The sequence below is a fragment of the Leucopleurus acutus genome (genome assembly GCF_964270905.1).
Source record: "Leucopleurus acutus genome assembly, chromosome: 8".
Classification (NCBI taxonomy): Eukaryota; Metazoa; Chordata; class Mammalia; order Artiodactyla; family Delphinidae; genus Leucopleurus; species Leucopleurus acutus.
The window spans coordinates 5,105,168-5,128,421 of NC_139151.1; the positions used below are offsets into that span (position 1 = coordinate 5,105,168).

The following is a 23,254-nucleotide window of genomic DNA, read 5'->3' on the forward strand; positions in this document are numbered from 1 at the left end:
TCTGATGGGACACATATATGATGGCACAGTTCATATGTCTGTGATTAGTGAATTACTTTCAATGCAAAAAATACCAGTTTAAAAAATCCAGTTAGTGTTTTATTCTTGATTAAAATATTTATTGAAAACTTAACCATGTGCCAAACTTGGGGATATATGATGAAAAAGACATATAGTGCCTGCATCTGAGGAGTTAATAGTCTAATTGGGGAAGCAGATGAGTAAATCAACAATCAGCACTAGACTAGAGGTAGGAACAATGTGTTACAGGTTCACTAAGGAAAGAGCAAGTTAACACTGTGTATTTGAGCTGGATCTTACATAATAAGTAGGAGTTTGCTCAGTTGAGGGAATGACATTTCTTTGAAAATGTATAAAAGCACAGAGGTGTAGAAGAACATTGCATATTTGATAAAGCAGTGAATTCAGTGCACAATGATGTGAATAAAGCATGGAAGCCTACAAGTATAGAAAATAATGGGAAATAAGAAAAATGAGCAGTTGAGAACATGTTGTGAAAAGCCTTGAACACTAGTTTCAGCTAGGAGTGCATTCAACTGCGTATAACAGGATCCCTTCTAAATGGCTTAAACCAAATGGGATTTTATTATTATTGCATAAAATATTCAGAAATAGGAAGTCCAGGACTGGTAGAATGGCTCTACAGTGACCTAGGCCCCTTATATTTTTATAATCCACTGTCCTTAGTTTGTCATCCATATATTTATTGCTTCATGGTTATAAGATTTTTGCTTCATCTTTAGCCTCATATTCTAGAAAGGGGTAACTCTTGTATGGAATATGTTCCTAGAAGTCCCCAAAAAACTTCTGCCAGTTTATGTCACATCATCTTTCCTAGCTGCAAGAGAATCTGGGAATACATGTATATTAGTTGGGTATGTAACTGCCTCACAAAATTACAGGAGAATGGATATTGTATGCAACTAGCAGTGTCTACCACAGCTTGGCCAAGCAAGCTTGGGTTTTATCCTAGTGGTAATAAAGAGTCTGCCTTAAATGAATGAAAAATAAAACATTTACAGATATTTTAGGAAAATGAATTTGATATTGGTCAAATTCATAGGGGGTTGGCTGGGGAGAGACAGTCCAAAAACCAGTAACAGTACAGTTGTCTTTGTATGAATGAAGATGCTTAGCATAATACTATAAAGAAAATGGGTATTAAGAGACTTTGTAAAGGAAGAATCATTACTACCTGATGATATTGAATATGTGGTTTGAGGGAATAAGAGGGTCAGGGTACCTGGATGACCAGGAAAATACTGATAACATTTTATTATATTCATTGATTATAAGTCACAGTTTTTCATATTTTATTATCTCTAAATTCAGATATGTTTTGCAATTAATAATCTTTACAGTTACTTTTTCTTTCTTAATGGTACAAAAAATAACAGTAATTGTACACTCGATAGGAATCTATTAGATGCCATAACTACTATGAAAATCATTGGGAGGAGGTGGGAGCCCAGTTTTAAGAGTAAGTCAGCAAGATTTGTTCCGTGTGAACCATGCTTGGGTGATGACCAGGCAACATGCCACAGAGCCGTTGAAAGGCAGGGTGGGTGAGATCAAGACTGGAGATTACCAGTTTAGGACTTTTAGCAGTGACAGATTGACTCTCAACAGGAAAATGTGTGCGTAAGAGCAAAAGCCAGAGAACTGATCCTTGAGAAGTATCTATGTTCAGGGAGAGAAGAAAACCCAACAAAGATCAATAAAGAGGTTTTCTCCCAAAGATTGGAGAACCAGGAGGGCCCCTTACCTTTGTTAATTTCTTGGATTTTGATCCACCATATGAGTTTCCCAGGGCTGTCACAGCAGCCGCCACACACTGGGTGATTTAAAACAAGAGAAATTTATTTCCTCACAGTTCAGAAGGCTAAAAGTCTGAAATTATGGTGTTGGCAGGGAAGGTTGTAGGGAAGGATCCTTTGCTTCTTCCTAGCTTCTGACAGTTACTAACATTCCTTGACAGTCCTCAACGTGTAGCTGCATCTCTCCAGTTTCTGCTTCCATCTTTATGGGGCCTTCCCTCTGTCTCTGGCTTCAGCACCACATCTCCCTTCTAAGGACACCAGTCATTGGATTATGGCCCACCCTACTCCAGTATGACCTCATCTAACTTGATACATCTGCAGAGACCCTATTTCCAAATAGGGCTATATTTACAGGTGCTAGGGGTTAGAACTTGAGTATGTCTTGGGCGGGGGGCGGGGGGGGGGGACACAATTCTACTCATATACCTACTAAAGATAATATTCCGAAATTTGGGACAAGATACTTGTGCTTTTCAAGTGACCACACACTCAGTAATATATTTGATGGCAGGAGATCCTAGCTATTTGACAATGTGACCAAGTTTTTGTTAAATTACTAACATGTTTAATCTTGGAAACACCTTGGTACCTTCTGAATAATGAACTAATAAGTAATTACTATTTTAATTATTTATCTGAGAACTTAGAAGCCAAATATTAATCTGAGTATCTTTCTAACTAAATTTGTGAAATAGCCTGATTAGATATGTGAAATAGCCTTATTTTACCACTCAAGTATATCTAATCAGTTCACATTTTGCCTTTATTATATTATTAACATGATTAAATAGAGAAGTTAGGAGCATAAGTAGAATAAGCCTTTCAGTTTTATAAGAATACTTCCTTTCCAATATATACTATTACAAATGTAGGTTCTGTTACAAAGCAGACATACAAAGAACTCTGATCTGAATATCATATAATCAGATAATCCAAATTAGGGTTTTTTTCCCTTGTCTTCATAGCAGATGTACTAATCACTCTCAACTAACCTATCTTAACTCCAAATTTGTACACCAAAATAAAGCCCTACAGAAAAAAGTTAAATTCCTCAGGTATACTAGGCAGTGAAAAAATGTAGGAGGGAGAAGAGGAAGATGTGTGTGGTACTTTTTTTCCATATTCCATAAGAATACTTCATAAGAGTACTTAATTTTACTAACTTATTAAAGATGATATATAGCAGGTAGTTTGTCATTCTAGAGACTGAGAGTATAATACTGAATATACTCATTATAAAGAAAACAAACAAAAAATACTCCTTATGAAATTCTAAAATAATAATTTAATTACTCATGAAATTAATTCAAATAAGATTTTACCTGTTCTTTTTATTGCCAGTTGCCCAGCAAAAAGTTATAAAATCTGACACTCCCAATAAATACAATAAGTACAGCAAATTTAAGAGAGAAATAATTGCTAAGTTTAGATTGGGTCTTGCTTCTCAAAAAGCTGGCCATCTATATCTGGTATGGTTTAAGGAAAATTTGTTTAAGTGAGAAGGACTTCATGATAGGGCTTCATTATTTGTCTTGAAGTATTCGATTATCTGTATACACCAAAGATAAAATAGTTTTAGATAATCCACAGTTTACTATGCTAATGAAGAAATTCAGGGGTTTTTCCTAGACTCTAAAATCTGCCGTTAAAAGAGAAGTGACTGTTATGAGGGTCAGTTAAGATGTTGAGAAATTTGACGGTTTGTGTATGAATAGTGAATAAACTTGTTGAGGTGAGCAGTTAGAATGATGGAAGAATTTGCGACACTGAGCATATATGCAGTATAGCATAATGATTAAAAATTCAGGACTTGGAGTCAGGCAGGTTTGGAGTCTGCTACCAGTTTCTGCCACTTACTAGATGTGTGACTTTGAACAAGTCACTGAACCTCACCAGGTTTCCATAACCATAAAGTAATGGTAGTATTACCTATCTATTAAGTATGTCAGTGCTCTCCAGCAAGACCACCAGGAACACACCTGTAGTTGAACAAGTTGGGGTGGTGGTTTTAATACCTGAAAATCCCAAACAGTTACTTAAATATACAGAATGAGTTAGTGTGCAGCGGGCATGTGTAAACCCTGTGTCCAACATAGAAGTAGTATCCTAGTAGTGGGCGTATTGGAATGTAAGTATCATTCATTACAGCAAGAGTGAGCCAGTTTTGGTCCCTTAAAATGGACAGATTCCTTAAGTGGAGTTAAATAGTTCCTGCAAGCCAGGCTCAAGTATCTCTGAAGAGAACGAACTGGCTATCATAATCAGGATGGTCCCAGGATTAGTGTCTTTCTGACTGAATAGGTCTTGCTGTTAGGATTGTAATGACTTCAGCAGAAACATGTTAATTTGAGGTCAGGGTCCATTTTTCTATGGCCGAAGCCTGGGATATGATATAATATTCCCTATAAAAGGGAATCTGCCTTCTGTAGTGCTTAAAAGAACAGTTATTAAGTTTTTGTCAGCAGGGTCAGATGGAGGATAATAGATCCAGCAATCTGTTAAATTCAGATTAGTAACTATGGTCTGGGGTGGGGGGGAAGTACAAGAGTTTTGTTTTTCCTTAAGTGGCAGAAGGAGATCTTAGGAGTTCAGAAACAATAGGATGAAGATGAAAGATCGTATTGGTTTTAATAGTCAAGATTAATAGTAAAGAGTACTGAAGAATCAGAAAATTAATCTGATTTTGTCGTCTTGGGTAGGAGCTGTCCATTTTGAAGTCAGTATCTTCTGGAGAATTCCTTAGAAGGAATGGATGCACAGGAGTTGGAAGGGTGTGATATGTGTCTTTTAAGTTGGGAAACATGAATCCAATGAATGCCACCTCAAACTGTTACCACTGAATCAGTTGTTAACAATATCTGATCAGTTCCTTTCTATTGATAATCAATGGAGAGTTTTCTCTGGTGGCATCTTTTCCAGAAAACCAAAACTCCAGATTTTAAATCATTCATAAGCTCTTCTCTGTTTGTGATAAACCTGGGGTATCATTGTAGTATCAGTGTAGAACCTAAGATTTAAACCAAAATTCCCACTTGAAAAAGGCAGCCTACTATCAACTCATAAGGAGTCGGCTTGTGGGTCGTAGAGATGATTTGTCTTATTGCTATCAAGGCTCTTGGCAGTACTTAAGACTGTGGAAGTTAAGAGGGTTTTTAAGTGCTTTGATAGTATAGTTTTAAGATCTCATGTGTTCTCTTTATTTCTCTCTTGAAGTTTGTGGATGATGGGGACAGCAGAGAGTCTGAGTAAAAGATCAGCTTATAGAGTTCTTTCAGAGCAACATCAGTGTAATGTGTGGTCCTGTTACTTGAGAATAGTTGGGATTTCCCCAATCAGGAATACAGAATCTATTAATTTTTCTTTTGCCATTACAGCATAGCTGTTTAGCATGAGGACACCTCAATCTACCCTAAAAATAAACAATCATCAAACAAACTCATAGCTCATTTGGAGGTGTTTAAAGATGTACATCAACGCTTGGTTCCTATCTTTGTCTTACCAAGGTTGTGTCATCGCTGAGAAGGCCATACACTGGAAATACCCATGGGGGTAGCTCTTGAAATCCCTGCCCCAGTGTTGGTACAATATTGATGTATCTCAGATGGACAATCTTGTTCATGTCGGAAGCTCCCTGCAAAATGGCTACTTCCAATTCCAAATTGTCCTTGGTGAAATTGAGTCAATTGAGAGATAAGTGTAACGTGTTAGGATTATGGAGAAAACATGAAGGAAACAGATGTTTGGCCTGGAAGAGATGCAGTTTCAGATTGAGATGATTCATAAGAACTACAGTGGTCCATAAGAATAATGCTTGTGTAACTTTTTATTTCCAGTCGAAGAGGCCAGGGACCAGATGAAGCCTCCTGGTTCTGGGCATTTGAAACTAAGCAAAGCAGTTCACACAAAGACAAAATTGAAGTCAAGTCCTAATAAGGTTTTTTTAAACATCTTTATTGAAATACAACTTACATATCATAAAATTCGCCCATTTAAAGTGTATACTGTAGTGGTTTTTAGTATATTCACAGAGTTGTGTAATTATCCCCCCAAAAGGAAACCCTGTACCCCTTAACAATGCCTCTCTTCTAGTCCTACCCCTATCCCTAGGCAACTACTAATACACTGTATAGATTTGCCTGTTCTGGACATTTCGTATAAATGGGAGTATGCACTGTGTAGTCTTTTCTGACTGACTTCTGTCACTTTCTGTTATATTTTCAAGGCTCATATATGTCATACCTTGTAAAGTTTTGAAATGTTTTTGCCAGTCGGAGATCTTCTGAACTCAGCCTCCAGGGCCAGTTCAGATGGACCAGTCTGGTCTCTGTCCATCCTCTCATTACAGTGTATTTCTCTTGTAGACAAGAGTCAACACTAGATAGATAGATCATAGGAGCAGGTGTTAGAAGGCCAGAAAACAGTTTTGTCAGGGAACAATGACAAGTCCAACTGGATAAACAAAATATTCCCCAAAGACCTTTTTCTAGGAAAGCAAAATAAGCCCAACACTGAAAGGCTTCAGTGAAATATTTGAGCTCACTTGAGCATGAGCTTACCTCCCAGCCAGAGGCAGGTTGCACCTCAGAAGGACTTTTAGATATGCACTCTGTTGTCGAGGTTCCCAGTGCAGGGCAGAAAGACCTTCAGCCAAATCTCGATGAGCCCTTCATGTCTGCCAGTGCGCTGTTGCCAGAGGCCACCAGGAGCATACCTGGTTAACCAAGTTGAGTTCAGTACCCATTTGAAGTGTGGGAGGTCACACACCATGGGGTCTTTCGGGCTTCTCAATAAGAGGGTGTTAGAAAGGACTTATTAGAGGATTTGGGCTTGTGTTACGTGATTTCAGGACAGCTGCAAGAACAAAGGATTGTTTGTTCAATCCAATTCAAGTAAGTGGGATTTGCTCGGGGACTGGTGATGTCGGAAAGCATAAATAACTCTGTGACTGAGAATCTTAACAAATATCTAGGAATGCAGACCAAAGTAAACCTAAAGCCAGCAGGGACTTCCATTAGCTAGAAGGGGGAGGTTTGGTATTTTTGTGATTGCACAGTGACCTTGTTTTTGTCTGTGCTTAAAAAAATTATGTGTTTGAGACCAGTGTGATCGGGTCTGATGTTGGTGTTCTGCAAGATTGTTTTATGTCCAACAGAAAACACTAGGCCTAGCTGTGAATACCAGGCCCACTCCTAAGTGTCAGTGTCAGGCCAGTTCCTCTTTCTCAAGTATGAAATAAGTTGTTTAAAACATATAGAACTGTGGCTGGAACATGGTAAAAGCTCAGTAGTGGCTGGACCACTGTTATTATTTTTCACCACCAGAATGGTTTTTGTAAGTGTCTTAAGTGCTTAAACAACGGTTAGCAAAAACAGAAATCAGTTTGATGGAACAGAAGCTATCATACAGCACTCCTTAATGATGGAAGAGAGTAGATTCTCTCTTGATAAAATAGCCCTTAACATGCAAAGCTGATTGTCTCTATAAATCCGCTTTACTGTTGTATAAGAGAGAGGGTTCTATTCAGAATTCTTAGTCCTCATTACCACTGAGAGCAGAATCCCTATAGTTTATTTATTTATTTAATTTTTATTTATTTATTTACTTATTTGGCTGTGCTGGATCTTAGTTGCAGCATTCGGGCTCTTTTAGTTGCGGCATGCAGGATCCAGTTCCCTGACCAGGGATCGAACCTGGGCCCCTGCATTGGGAGTGCAGAGTGTTACCCACTGGACCACCAGGGAAGTCCCAGAATCCCTATAGTTTAGAAAGGAAACTTCTTCTTCTTTTTTTTTTTTTTTTTTGCGGTACGCAGGCCTCTCACTGTTGTGGCCTCTCCTGCTGCGGAGCACAGGCTCCGGACGCACAGGCCCAGCAACCATGGCTCATGGACCCAGCCGCTCCGCGGCATGTGGGATCCTCCCAGACCAGGGCATGAACCTGTGTCCCCTGCATCTGCAGTTGGACTCTCAACCACTGCGCCACTGAAGTTTTAATGAATTATTAAAACTTCATTTTAATAATTTAAGAAACATCACTATCACCTCAGCAAAGTAAAATTGCTGGTATAGCCTGCTATTAAATCAGTTCAAATAAAATTCCAATTAATATGGTTACTTGTGCTGTCATGGGCAGAAACCACCGTCTCAGGAAAAAGTTTACAAGATTTATTTGTGCTGATGGTTACGTAAGTGATATAACACTATGTGTTATAATGTCCACAGTATGGATAGATTTCTAAAAGTCTGTTTTAACTCTTAATTTAGCTTGGTGTTGTTTTTATTTTTGGCACATTTAATGTGCCATGGACTAGAAGAGAGTACCCTTTGTTTTACTTTCCACGCTTTCTATCCATCAGATTAGGGATCTAGAGGCCAAGGTTTAGATATTTTAGAATGGAAATAGATTTAAGAGGGACCATCTGCTAGATATGTCTCGTACTCCATTTTAGTTCTTTTTGACCAGCCTTTTAAACAGACTCCTGGTAACACCAGAATCAATCCAAAGCACAGTGGGTTTCATTTCCACCTCACCATGACCCCACTCCCTCCTAAAAGTATTACAGTTTACTTGATGGTGAAATTTCAGTTAGATCAGTCTTCCTGGCCTGCCCTAATCACACCTTCAGGCCTTTTTTGCAAGTCTTTACCTATAAGCTTTAATGTTGCCTGCGTTCTGAAGAACTGCAGAATACTATAAAGTAGATTTTTGTGTGTGTCCATGGTGTCCAGATCCAAATACCTAGATTTTTCCAGTTTTTAATCCTAGGACAGATTGAAATGTTAGTGTTTAGTTCCCTCTTTAAGGAAAAAAGTGACAGTGGGAAGATATTGACAAGTGAACAGTTCTTTCTTAAGCAAAATGCAACATTATCTGGTCGTCCAACCCACATCTGGTTTAAAAACAAATGAGAAGGATCAGGAATAAGTTGGATAAATAGGCATAGGGGAAAAGCATAAATGTTTCTTGATAGTAAGGGCATAAGAAAAGAAAAGGCATGCACAGGAATGCCAAACACACACCAGTAAGGGTGAGATGGGGGTGAGGGGACAGGAGGAATAGAGGTGCAGTTAGGGATGAATGTAAATGCATAGAGTCTTGTCTTCTTTCAAAAACCTCTATCAGGGCTTCCCTGGTGGCGCAGTGGTTGAAAGTCTGCCTGCTGATGCAGGGGACACGGGTTCATGCCCTGGTCCGAGAAGATCCCACATGCCGCGGAGCAGCTGGGCCCGTGAGCCATGGCCGCTGAGCCTGCGCGTTCAGAGCCTGTGCTCTGCAACAGGAGAGGCCACAACAATGAGAGGCCCGCGTACCGCAAAAAAAAAAAAAAAAATCTCTATCAGTGTATTAGAACACAGTATAACAATTGGTGTTCTTGATGATTACCGTGAGTCATCAAGAAACAAGAAAAGAATTATATTTAGTATTATTTATTTAAGAAGTCAAGGCAAAATACAACTGTCACAAATTTTCTAGTGCAAATTATTTAATAAAGTAAGCTTGGATGCCTTAAAAGGGATTCGGTTAGTTTTTTGGAAAATTTTACTTAAGTAGAAAATGTAATCGGTTCCTAATGTCAGCAAATTCAAGTGTTCCAAGGGGGAAAACTGAAGTATCGGATTCAAAATTTTCACTGGGAGGAAGTTTCATCCTGTGTATCTGTTAACAGATGATATTTATTAAATGTTCACATGTATATGGTGTTGTACAACTGTTACAGTTAGTACCTTTTAGCTTTCATTAAAATACTGCAACCAGAAGAGTGCTGGCCGTAAGGACTGCACAGCCGCAGAGGCTCGTTTGTTCACTTGGGGCAGCACAGCTTATTCGCACGCCGTAAAGACATTGACCGGGTTTAGTACCTGATGAGAACAGGCGAGGCTGGTTGGATCTACCCTCCCACTGAAAACAACGTGATCTTTTTATTTTAAGTCACCTTTTAAAGTATTTGAAAAGATGGTTAGGGAACTGCCAGGTTAATTTTAGGGGGGAGTCTGATGCAGAGAGGTGAGTACATATCAGAGCACTAAAACCAGTTTTTACGTAAGACATTTGCCAAAACACAAGAGGGCTTTGGTTCATCAAGTCGAAGAGTGAGGGAAACAGAGGTCGACCCTGTGAAGTCTTAAAGAAGTTGCCCCACGCATTAAGCACTAGGACTCAACCTGCTCCCCTTCCTCCAGACTCCACAGGGGATTCTAGAAACAGCTGCCTTGGCAGTGGGCCGACTAAGAGATGAAAAGGGAAAAGGGGGAAAAACACATCCCTGAGAAGTGGTGGGCACAGACCAGCCTCCTGCAGATTTACATCCTGCTTACTCCTTGCATGGGTAGGCCAGTGAATCTCAAACAGTGAATTGGGTTAGACAGGGCCTGCCCTCTAGGAATCTGGCAGAGGCGAACAGAAAGCTTCTCTGGAAGAGGGTATGTTCATCCTCCCCTTAGCAAATCAGTCCCCTGCAAATCATTTTCAAGGGCAGTAATCACCGTCAGAACAACCAGAGCACGCACGAAACATGGATATCAAACATTTTGGCAGCAGATGGGATTTCAGCAGAAGAGAGAATTGGTGAATCAGAAGATAAATTAGAAGAAATCACCTGAGTGCTGCACAGAGAGAGAAACTATTAGGGTTCTCCAGAGAAACAGAACTAGTAGGACATATATATAGATATACAGAAGGAGGTTTATTCGGAGGGATTCACTCACATGATTTTGGAGGGTTAGAAATTCCATAATCTGCTGTCTGCCAGGTGGAGGCCAGGAAAGTCGGTTGTGTGGTTCCAGCCCAAATCCGAAGGCCTGGGAACTGCTGGCCTCTTAGTGTCCAAAATCCCAGTCCAAGTCCAAAGGCCCAAGAACCAGAAGTGCTGATGTTCAAGAGCAGGAGAAGATGGATGTCCCAGCTCAGCAGAGAGCAAATTTGCCCTTCTTTTACCTTTTTGTTCTGTTCAGGCCATCACCAGACTGGATGATACCCACCTGCAATTGGTGAAGATGATCTTCCTTACAAAGTCCACCTATTTAAATGCTGATCTCTCTGGAAACACCCTCACAGACACACCCAGAAATTATATTTTACCAGCCCTCTGGTCACCCCTTAGCCCAGTACATTGACACATACATTAACCATCACACAGACAGTGGTAGAGACTATAGGTGTAAAAGAGGGTAAGGGTTATGGATGGTACAAACATAGGTATGTTGAAAGTCCTAAAAGGAGAGGAGAGAATGGCTGAGAATTTTCCAGAATCTACGAAAGACAACAGTCCATAGATAAGAGGCCAGCAAATTCCAAACTGGGAAGAGATGAAAAGAAACATGAACCTAGACACATTATAGAGAAAATTCCGGGAAAAAAAATTAATGACAGATTACCTTCAGAAGAATATCTGACTTTTAAATAATGTTAGAAACCAGTGAAATGATATCCTCAATATGCTGAAGGAAATAACTACCAATCCAGATGTCTACACACAGTGAAAATATCTTTCAAGAATGGAGATAAGACATTCTCAAAGAAAAACAGAATTCAGCAGTATATCATCATTAAAGAAATGTTTAAGGATAGACTACAGGTAGAAGTGAAGTGAACACAGATGGAAGGTTTAATACACACAAGAGAATGAAGAGCAAAGAAAGGTAAACATGTGAACAGATGTGGACAAACATTGCTTATATGAAAGAGTAGGGGCTTTATGAAAACAAAGAAGTAAAACGTCAGGCAATAATTTGTAAATTGAAGAATGGGTGTGTGTGGGAAATGAAGTTAAAATGTTGTAAGATCCTTCTGTTGTCCATGAGGAAGGAAAAGTTTTTAGACTTGGTTAAGTATGTGTCTAATTTCCAAAGCAACCAGTAAAGTGAATAGGAAAAGACTGTAATTTCCAAACTAATAGAAAGGGGGAAATGGAATGATTATTATCATTTATATTCAACAGGTTGATTCTAAAATGTAAAAAATGCGAAGGGCCAGGAATAGCCAAGATGTTCAGGGAGCAAATGAACAAGGTGAGAGGATTTGATCCACCTCAAATCAAGATTTATTATAAAGCTACAGTAACTAAAGTGTGGCATTCATGCAAGTACAGACAAGCAGAGGGAACTAGTAGAGAACCCAGAAACAGACCCATGCTTTTAGAGCACTGCAGAGCAGCGGAGAAAAGACAGACTTTCCAGTAACTGTGTTCCATCACAAAATCAACTCCAGGTGTGTTAAAGAAAAGACCCAAGTGCCAAGGGCAAAACCTAAATCTTTCATAAGGTAATTTGAGATAGGGAAGGATTTTTAAAAACAAGCTCTGAAAGCCATAACCATAAAGGAAAAGACTGATCAATTCAATTAAAATATAAATTTTTTGGTCATCAAAAGAAAATGTAAAAAGACAAGCCATGTAAGAGGGGAAAATATTTGTAACATCTTTTACCTACAAAGATTTTGTATCCGAAACATGAAAAGAACTCATGATAAAAAGGACAACTCAATAGCAAGACTTGAACAGGCATGTCACAGAAGAGGGGTTCAATAAATACATGAAGTTAAAAAAATACATATTCTATGACCGAGCAAGTCCATTCCTGATAATAGATACCCTAGAAAAAAAAGCATGTGTATGTGCATTGTTACTTGAATATATGCACAGCAGGGAATTCCCTAGCGGTCCAGTGGTTAGGGCTCTGCGCTTCCACTGCAGGGGGCATGCGTTCTCAATTCCTGGTCAGGAACAACAAAAACAACAAAGTATATTCCCAGCAGTGTTGCTCATAGTAGCCTGAAACTGTCCATCAAGAGTGAATTGGATAGGGCTTCCCTGGTGGCACAGTGGTTGAGAGTCTGCCTGCCGATGCAGGGGACGCGGGTTCGTGCCCCGCTCCAGGAGGATCCCACATGCCGCGGAGCCTGCGAGTCCAGAGCCTGTGCTCCGCAGCGGGAGGGGCCACAACAGTGAGAGGCCCATGTACCGCAAAAAAAAAAAAAAAAAAAGTGAATTGGATAGATGATGAATAATATCTAACTTCATTTACATGTAACAACATGGATAAGTCCACAATATTGAAGGAAAGAAGCAAGGCATAAGAATACATACAGTGTGACTCATTTTATGTAAAGTTTAAACCAGACACCATTAAATGGTATGTACTCTTGTGTACTCTTCGTGGTGAGGGCGTGATAGTAAATATTTTAGACTTGACTTCAGTCCCAAGCTCACTTGCTCCACTCTGCCACTGGAGTGAAAGCAACCCTCGATGGTGTTCAGCTGTGTTGTAGCATAAAACAACCCCTAGTTTATGGAAATATGCATTTGAGGTAAAATTACTTTTTAAAAGGAAGGGGGAGGGGATTTCCTGGCGGTCCAGTGGTTAGGACTCTGTGCTTTCACTGCCGAGGGCGCGGGTTCGATCCCTGGTTGGGGGAAGATCCAGCAAGCGGAACAGCACAGCCAAAAACAAATGGAAATAAAAAATAAATAAAAGGAAGCAGGATAAGAAGAAAAGGAAAAAAATGAAAGAGGATGCTGATGGTTGCCTCCTGGAAGGAGGGGTTTGTGATCAGAGAAGGGTAATGGGAACTTTCAGGATGCTGCCAGTGTTTTAGGGGGTTGTGAGGAGGTTTCACAGATGTTCACCTTACAGCTGTCTTTCTCATTCTATGTGGAAGTTATGTGTACAACAAGTAAGTTGTATGTCACAATAAAATAAGTTTTAAAAAACAAAGCTTGTTAGTGCTTCCTTAAATGATTGTTACAACATTACTTAATTTTATGTGAATTTTTGTTTAGTTTACATTTGAATTGCTCTACTTTCTAAAATTTATATCAAAGAAATACTCTTGAAAGAATTTAAGTAGTGATATAAGGCTGTTGTTTCACATGTGATTTTTTAAAATCACATAAACGTTTAATTAAAATAAAAGTAGGGACTTAACCTGGTGGTCCAGTGGTTAAGAATCCGCCTTCCAATGCAGGGGATGGATGTGTGTTCAATCCAGATTCCACTTGCTGCAGGGCAACTAAGCCCATGTGCCACAACTACTGAGCCCATGCACCACAACAAAAGATCCCGCACGTCACAACGAAGACCCCGTGTGCCGCAACTAAGACCCGATGCAGCCAAATAATAAAATAAAATGTAAAAATTAAACAAAAGTTAAAAAGTTATAGAACACTACTACTTCTGACCGGTAATTCAGGGTATATACATTAGATAATCTGTTCAGAGGCTTGGAGACACAGCTTACAATTTATATCTTGGCTTTATTTATTACACCAAAGTATTGACAGCTGTCTTTTTTATTCACAGGTTCAGTAGATGAAGGCGTCACTGAAGGGTTACCTACACTTCAGAGCACTTCTAGCACCAGTGCTCACGCAGATGATGATGATCGGTTAGTACTAACATAGTACATAGTTTTCTTGTAAGGGCTGTGCTTGTAACTCTAAACCCAAGCATTCTATCTGGGAATTATATAAAAGTTTATTGCGACCTCCCTTTAGTATATTTTTTAGTCATCAGGTAGCCACATAAATTAGACAACTTATAGTACAAGGGGTTTTTTTTGGCATTTCCAAGACTTCCCAGCCCAGTTGCTTTAAATAGTATCTATATTAGGGGTTGGCAGGCTGTGGACCACAGGCTAATTCCAGCCACCACCTTTATTTGTAAATCAAGTTTTATTGGAACACAGACATGCTCATTTGTTTACATATTGTCCGTGGATGGCAGAGTTGAATGGTTGAAACAGTTCATGTGGTGTGCAAAGCCAAAAATAATTACATCTGACCTGCTACCAAAAAAGTTGATCAAACCCTTATCTATATACTCATGGTTCCCAAGTCATTATCTTCACATTGACCCTTCCTGTTTGATAATTTTCACATAGACATAGCAGGGCCAAGACTTAATATATGGCCAAGACAGACTCTAGCCTTTCCCTCCCCTCAGGCCTGCTCCTCCAGTCCTCCTGTCTCGGTGAACAGCACCATCATCCCCCAGTTTCCCAAGCATTGTCTCTGGGAATTATACTTGATCCTTCTTTCCCTCACCTCCCACCACCATATTTAATCTTTAAGCAAGTCCTGTCACCTCTGCATCCAAAATATACTTCTCCTTCTCAGTCCACTTCTCCTCCAGCTCTGCTACTGCCACCCCAGCCCAGGTCACCACCATCTTTTGCCTTCACTACAGTAATCTTCAACTGGCCCCTGATTTCATTCTCCCCTACTCCAGTCATTCTCCATGTAGCAGCCAGAATGATTTTGTTTTTTAAATTAAGTCAGATTATGTTGCTGTTCTAAGTAGCAGATTCTTAAAATTCTCCAGTAGATTCACACTTAAAATCTAAACTCCTCACTATGCCTTTACAGGCCTACCTGATAGGACTTCCTTCAGACCATACTCCTCCTTGCATACCATATCCAGCCACGCTGACCTTCTTTCAGTTCCTAGAATATTTCTAGTCCATATTTGTTCTGGTTTGGGGCCTGTCTGCCATTTTAGGGCCTTTACTCTGCCTGAAATGCTTTCTCCCCTCATTTCCACATTGCTCACTCTTTCCTGAATCTTCAGATCACTGTCTAAGTGTCAGTTCTCAAGGAAGATTTTCCTGACCACCAGTCTAAAGTAAAACACCGATCACTCTGTTTTAATTCTCTGTTCTGATCATTTTCTCGAGTGTTTATTGTCTGTCTCTGACCACTGAATATAGACTTCACTGAATTAACTCCTCCTCTTAGAGTCCGGGACAGACTTAAAAAGTATATTTGTTGAAAACTTGAAGGATTCAAAGAACTCAAACAAGGTTTATTGTTCTTGAATAGCTAAACCTGATACAGCAGGTTATGAACCAGAGTCATTTGAATACGTTAATGAAGGTGTAAACAAATGGAAATATGCCTACATTCCTTAATTTCAAACGTTAATGAGGTTGTCTGTTCTATACTAGATACTGTGCTGAGTGGTGGGCATATTGAGATGAAACGTAATAACCCTTTACCCTCAAAGAGATCAAGCCAACTTTGGGGGAGGGGGAAGAGGTTAAAGACAGACAAGTAAGCAGATAATCATGAGTCATCTGCAGAGGGGTCGGTTGCTCTGCATAGGAGGGTACCTGCCTAAACCACTGATGAATCAAAGAAGGCTTTCGGGAGGAGGAGGTAACTTCTTGGGTACATTTCATAAAACGGCTGGGCGTGTTATCTAGGCACGTGAAGGAAGTTAAATACATGAAAGCACAGCACTGAGAGAGAACTGTTAAGGAGGAACTGCTTGGTATGGGTATGTTTGGGGAGTATGACAAGAAATGAGGCTGGAAGAGTACACAGACCCAGATCATGCAGAGTCTCGTCTGCCTTCACTCTGAAGATAACAGTGAACCATCGCAGGATTTTTATCAGGGGACTGATTTAATCAGAGAGATCACTGTGAAACAGTGAGGATGGGTTAAAGGGGTGTGGGCTAAAGAGAAGGAGTTATTAATTCAGCCGTATATTGATGAGGGCCTGAATTAAAGCAGTAGTAGGAAGGAAAGTATTAGAGAGATTAAAGATACCTAAAGTAAAATCGTTTATGATATGTGCTTGGTCATACGACCTTGCTTAACTTAAGATACTTGACATTCTGGACAATAACATTGTTTCTCCTTTTGTTATAAATGAAACTTGTAATCTAACTTTTAAACTGCTTCAAAAAGTCTTAAAGTGTTTTTTTGTTGTTGTTGTTCATTTAAAGTTGTGCAGAAGTGTTTATTGAACTTAAAAATCAGAGCCTGGTTGCCTTCTTTGGTCTGTTTTTTAGATTGGAAAATGTTCAGTATCCCTACCAACTCTACATTGCTCCTTCCACCAGCAGCACAGAACGGCCAAGTCCAAATGGTCCAGATAGACCTTTTCAGTGTCCAACATGTGGGGTGCGATTCACCCGTATTCAGAACCTGAAACAGCACATGCTCATCCACTCAGGTAATGTCATCATCCCTATTGTGGCATAAATGAGCACTCCAAAACATTTTATTTTGAACTTCCAGTTAAAAACAGTAAACAGATGCTTTTGAGTTAGAAAAAAGTTTATCTCTGGGAAGTCTAGTGAGAACAGATAAACATAGGTCCATTGCTGAATTGGTGCAGTGTCAGAAATGTATTTGCTTACAGGCATCAGTATTCTCATTAAGACTTGGGTTGGGTGTAATATGTAAATGAAAAGGATATCAGATGCATGTGTGTATATATGTGAGGGAGAAAAGCACAAATACATACGGTAAAGCAAATGGGGTTAACAGGATGTATATTGGTGTTCTTTGTACTATTCTTGTAACTTCTCTAAATTTATAATTATTTCCAAATAAAAAGTTTTTAAAAATTAATAACAATAATTTAATTTTAATTCTACAGTCCTAAATTTCTCTGTGCCCTGATTAGTCAGCCTTGTAGTATTTTTTTGGTGTAAAAGAGATTTTGGATAAATGATGTGTAAAACATATTTGAAATTTAAGTTAAGTGTTCACGTAAAGGCAGTAAAATTCTTGCAGATAGAACACTGACCTCTGATAAGAAATCTTTACCGCTATTCTCAGCTGTATAACTATCTCACTTAGATAGGTCTAACAGTCCCTGTGCTAACACTAATTCCCTATGACTTTGTTGAATCAATGGATGATGTTTTGAAGGGTTTTGAAATTTTATTTGCTAAAACTGTGATAATGAATTGGAAGGGACCATTAATATACTTTATATTTCATATATTAATTTCTACATATTTTTCCATCACTATTACATTAAATACCCAAAAACTCAATCAAGTAGTAGTTCTGTTGCAATCACTAATTATGTTCAGAGATGTTAGAATTTCCCTTTTTTCTTCTCATTTTTCTCTTGAGATAGGAAATGAAGAGTAGGTACTGATCATTTTCACATCTTCTCAATATAAACCTCACTACTTTAATGAAATGAAGTAATCTTTTGTGAAGATTTGGGCTCTGCTTAAATACTCTGGTTAAATTGTGTTTTGAAGTCTATAAAATACAAGATTTGGAAGCGTTCAAAAATCCATTGGAGTATATATTACCTCAATCACCCCCACCCCATGGTGCCTTTCTTTCTCGCTTTCTTTTTTCAAGCACTAGCGACTTCTTAGATGTTCTGTACCTTTTCTGAGATACTGAGTTTGGAACTCATTTTTGCTGATGATTTTTGTCTTTTCAGATTATCTCTTGCTACAGAATTACAGTTCAGAAGTCTGTGAGGTTTATGACATTTCCACTTATTTTATTTTTAGATAATATTTTGTTTTGCTTTATTTTATAGGAATTAAACCATTTCAGTGTGACCGCTGTGGGAAAAAGTTCACCAGGGCTTACTCGCTAAAGATGCATCGCCTAAAGCATGAAGGTAAACGCTGTTTCCGGTGCCAGATATGTAGTGCCACTTTCACTTCCTTCGGGGAATATAAACACCACATGAGGGTTTCCCGGCACATTATCCGCAAGCCTCGGATTTACGAGTGCAAAACATGTGGCGCCATGTTCACCAACTCTGGAAATTTAATCGTGCACCTGAGGAGTCTGAACCATGAAGCGTCAGAGCTAGCAAACTACTTCCAGAGCAGGTGAGGTGCACAACAAAAACCGAACCAGGAAAACTGCTTTCTAAACTCTCTTTTCCTGCTTTTAGGGCAGCCTGCTGTGTTTTTTTATCAGGTTGCCAGCTAATCAGTCACATGCCTTTTAAATTCCCACTATCCAATAATGCTCTGATCTCCTGATCTGATCAAATTTTGCTGATCCTTCTAAGTATAAACAATTTTAAATACATTTATAGTTGGCATTAGAAATCTTTTCCTACAGAAGTAGACTACTTATCAGCTTGTTTTGGTTTTTTTGTGGGTTTTTGTTGTTGTTTTTTTAAATACAAGGTTAAAGTAATTCTGTAGTACATTTTAAAATAGACCTTATTGGAGAATTTACCGTGTCAGATGATATTTAGTGATAGTGGATTACTTCAGACTCTTTGGATGTTAATTAAATTCTTGACCACTTCTCTCTTTTTTCTTTAAATAATAAGAGAAAATTCTACACCAACTATGGTGTAGAACTAATGGATATGATAATTTACATCAAATGAAGTTTTCCTTTTTTTATTTCAGTTTAGAGCTCCATGCTTTTAATATAAAAAGCTTATAATAGAGTTACCTTTCTGATTTATTGGGTATCCAAGGATCAGGTTCTAGTTCTAGCTCTGCCACTAACTAGTGTTATGATTTAACACGTCACTTTACAGATGAAGAAGCTTGAAACGTAGAGAAAGATAAAATGTAAGCTTTAAAGATGATTTCTAAGGTCTCCTCTAGATATAAAATTCTGTTGTCTATTTTTAATACTTTATCAGAATTGTACATCTGTAGGAATTCTTAGTTTCTTATAAAATCAAATCTTAAATTTTTAACTGCCTTCATTTTTTAAATCTTAATTTTCAGTAAATTATTCCTGCATAGATTTTGTTTTCTCTTCAAGCCAGACATTTTGTTTAATGTAATCATTTCTAACTCTGGGTGTCTGGTTATCATATCACTAAACCTAGATTATACATGACATAACAAACTTTGTTCCGGACTAAAATAGTGTCCCAGTTAACCACGCCTGTTTTCTATATCTTCCCTGTACTGAGCCCTCTATACTCTACTCTTGTTTAACACCTGAACACTTTTAGAAAATATAACATAGGACATCTTAAATTGCTTTGCAGATGAGCAGACTTCAGTTTTTTAAATTAATAGTGGACAAATTATAAAATAACCTTAAGTATATTAGTTATTGACATTATAAAGTGTAATGAATTTTTTTTTGTTTAACTGTAAAGATTTAAATCAAGCATCTAAGTAGTTTTTTACATTTCTCTATATAGTAGATTATATAAAAGGTCACTTATGCCTGAGGATTTAGTTTCTTAACTAATTTATATCCAGGAAGTAATAAAAAGCTAGGTTTATATACCTTATAATTAGTGTATAATCCAAGAAAGGTTACTCATAAGTTATTCAAATGATCTTTGTTTAAATGAACATGCTATTTCCATCTGTTTTGTATACAAAAACTCTTCTACATAGAACAAGCAAGGCTGTTTAGGTGTCCAGAGTGACACTGAAGGTGATAATCTTAGCTCTCTTGGTGGTAGGGAGAGTTGGTATACTTTGGTTCTAATGGATGGTTTTGGTTCATATATTTAGGAAAGTTTAGAAGTTGAAAATTCCTGAGTTCTAATCTTCATTCAAAAATTAGAGAAATGAAAAATCCCAGTCTTGTTTTACAAATCAGGTCTTTGTATTGTGTCTTATTTATTACTGGCTTGAAAATTAACTCCCTGTTTCATCCTTTGCCTCTTACCTAGTGATTTCCTAGTACCGGACTACTTAAACCAGGAGCAAGAAGAGACCCTTGTTCAGTATGATCTTGGAGAACACAGTTTTGAAAACAACTCCTCTGTCCAGATGCCTGTAATTTCACAGGTCTCCTCGACCCAGAATTGTGAAAGCACTTTTCCCTTGGGGTCTCTTGGTGGGCTGACAGAAAAAGAGGAGGAAATGCCAGGGCAGCCAAAGACCAGTGCTTGTGCCGAGGCAACCAGAGAGGACCCCCCAAAATCAGAGCTGTCTTCTGTAACTATTGAGTAATTTCATGGTTTGGCTTCATTTTTGATTTTTGGAAAGTGCCTGTGCTTGGTCTTGTACATTTGAATTTAATTTAACTTTTTAAGCAAAAAAGGGTTTGGGAAAGAATTTCCCTTTTTACTTTGTAAGTTCTGCAACTGATGTTTTATTTTTCATGACTGAGAGATTGCTTCTGTAAGTGCACAGTAACATGGTGTTGAAATATAATAGAAACCTTGAGACTTAAGGAGAACCAGCTGACTTAAAACTGGTATCAGTTTCCTCTTCCATTATCAGGAGTAGGCTAACAACAGATCACTAGGTCAAGAAGAAATCAGATGATTATTGACCTTCCTGAAATGAAAGCGTACACCAGAGACATATTACAGAACGAATCTGGCAGATGGCCTGAATAGATGTTTACTCCTATACACAGGATATTGTACAGTCTTTTGTAAAGCCTGTTGTTTTTGGAAGTATTTATGGTGAGCTTTCTTAAAAATTATTAGGGTATATACTTCTGAAATCCCACGTGTTTTGTGTTGTTTTTTTTTTTTAAGCTTTGTCACTATAATTTTTCATGGTGAAAATTTGGTATTGGGGTAGGTATTCCCTGTACCTTTGTAGTACCACTCCTCCAAATAATCTTTCTTCTGTGAAAGAAGGCGAAGAACCATGGTTAAGGATAGTCAACTTATACGTGAAATGACCAGGAACAGAGAAAATAGTGTGTGAATCGGCTTCATAGGAACTCTTTCATACTGCTTTTCTGGATAAAATTACTGTTTACCTGGTCTTTGAATGTTAATGCCTGGCTAATTGGGTCATTGCCTAAATCAGTTTTCTCTTGCCTATACTTGGCATGATCCCATGAAAAGGAGATATACTGGAGATGTTCTATATTTTATACATAGGTTTGTGTATTGTTGAGGATGTTTTTACTCTGCTGTTTTGGACAAAATAAAGAATTCTCTGTTAAGGCTATATTCTTAACCCAACTGCGATTGTTTACAAAATACCCATATGACAGTGATAAATTGTCCTTATTCCAAAATATTTTAAGACATTGCCAAATGTCATATTAAAAGCAGTTAGGATAGTTTTTACGCAATGTAAGCAATAATGTAGAAGTAGAGGAGAGTCTATAAAATGATGATCTATGACTCAAATCTATTTGGGGAAAAAAAGGATTGTTAAGACTAAAGAAAAACTAAAAACCTTAAATTAATGACTATTACCTCTTGCTGCTAAAAAAGAAAAGAAAAGAAAAGAAAGAAACTTCGTGGTTTATAGTTGAAACATATATGATACTCTAGACTGGAATATACATTTTTACCTGGTGCCATTAAAGCATCACTGACCTTGATCCTAAATATTCATGAGTCCATGAACAATGATCTTTTGAGTAACTCTTTTTTTCTATGTATATACCCAAAGTTTAATAATTATGAAAACACCTGATTAGGTTAGAAAAAGAAAATACAGTTTCTTATTCAAAACACAAGATCTCAGTTTTGTCTGGGTGCTAGTCGTTAATAATAAAATTTTTCTAAGTTATAGTGATTTGTTTCATTTTTTTTTTAATTGGCTAATTCTGTAACTTCTTTTATCCCCTACAAATGTAAAGGAAGGGAAAGTGAACTCATTGAAGATTTTTTTTAGGCTAATGTTCTTTCTGTCTGTTTGAATATTCTGCTATTTTTAACTTGTTTCCAACTCCTTTTCTCACTCATGAACCTGTTGTTTCCTCTTTGCTCCCAAACATAGGTATAGTACCTTCAGGAAAATCAGCATACACAGATTATGATGGCCTCCCATTATATATGCTTCTTTACTAATAGGTTGAATTACTTTCTTCAACAGACTGTGATACTAATAGCGGTACTGCTGTGTCTCAACTGGAAAGGTCAGGAATTTTTATTTTTAATGTAATATATAGATCCTTTGGAAACTGTTATGCCTACCAGTAGATAAATCTCAAAAGTTAATTTTAAAATCTTAATGGAGAAAACAAAGAATCGGTAAAATTATGACCAGGAGTCATTGTTGCCCTCAGTTCTAAGAGTTATTTTTTTAAAAAAGAAGAAGAAGGAAGGAAGAAAAGGAGGAAAGAAATAGGGTTAATGAGAAGAAATATATCAGAACCATTTGGAGATTTGTGGGTTGAAAGTGTTTTAGCACACCCCCGTCCTGAGAATTTTGTATTAAGAGAGTCCTACACAGTTTTGGCAGCTCTGAGGTGTTCTGTGTTCTCAGAATGTAGGATTGACCACCATCACTGGCTATTTTTTCCCAAATGGAAACTTTAGATTTTCATTGGTATTTACAAATTATACAGATTTCCAAGTTTTATGAAACGTTTGAATCTACTGTGAAAATGCCGATTGTTGGTTGTCTGCTCCCCAAATCTTATCAATACAGGTAACTAACTAGTACTTAACATGTGATATAAACAGAGTCCTTTTTTTTCTATTTCAGTGAGGCTCTACATTTTTCTTGATACACAGTTTAAGGATACTTAGCTTATGGATCTGTTTTAGGAAACTAAGCTATGAGGGATAATTGTATATAGTGCTATTTAGATTTATTTAAAATTCCTCTAAGAGAAGGATGCCTGGATATATAATTTTTACCAGAATATATGGAAAACATTGCAGAGATGAAAGCCAGTTATATTATCTCATCCATTAGAAATTACCAGTATAACTAAACATAAAAAAAATTCCAGTTTAGAATACTTTAGCATAGCTATCTTTCTGAAAGGCCCAAGGAGGGGTAACT

At 37.9% G+C, this 23,254-nt stretch overlaps 1 protein-coding gene across 3 annotated transcripts in view; it reads left to right on the top strand.

Moving 5' to 3' along the window:
• ZBTB44 (zinc finger and BTB domain containing 44) overlaps nt 1-22,030 on the top strand; it is a 63,867-nt gene extending 41,837 nt beyond the window's left edge. Inside the window, exons 3-6 of one of the 3 annotated variants that reach the window (XM_082845200.1) lie at nt 14,138-14,222; nt 16,631-16,794; nt 18,136-18,436; nt 20,215-22,030. In XM_082845200.1, the coding sequence (XP_082701326.1) occupies nt 14,138-14,222; nt 16,631-16,794; nt 18,136-18,436; nt 20,215-20,497 (833 nt within the window). In that variant the 3' untranslated portion in view covers nt 20,498-22,030. The remainder of the gene's footprint in view (nt 1-14,137; nt 14,223-16,630; nt 16,795-18,135; nt 18,437-20,214) is intronic. The other 2 variants (XM_082845202.1, XM_082845201.1) reach the window with 2 other exon arrangements.
• Nucleotides 22,031-23,254: the final 1,224 nt, after the last annotated feature.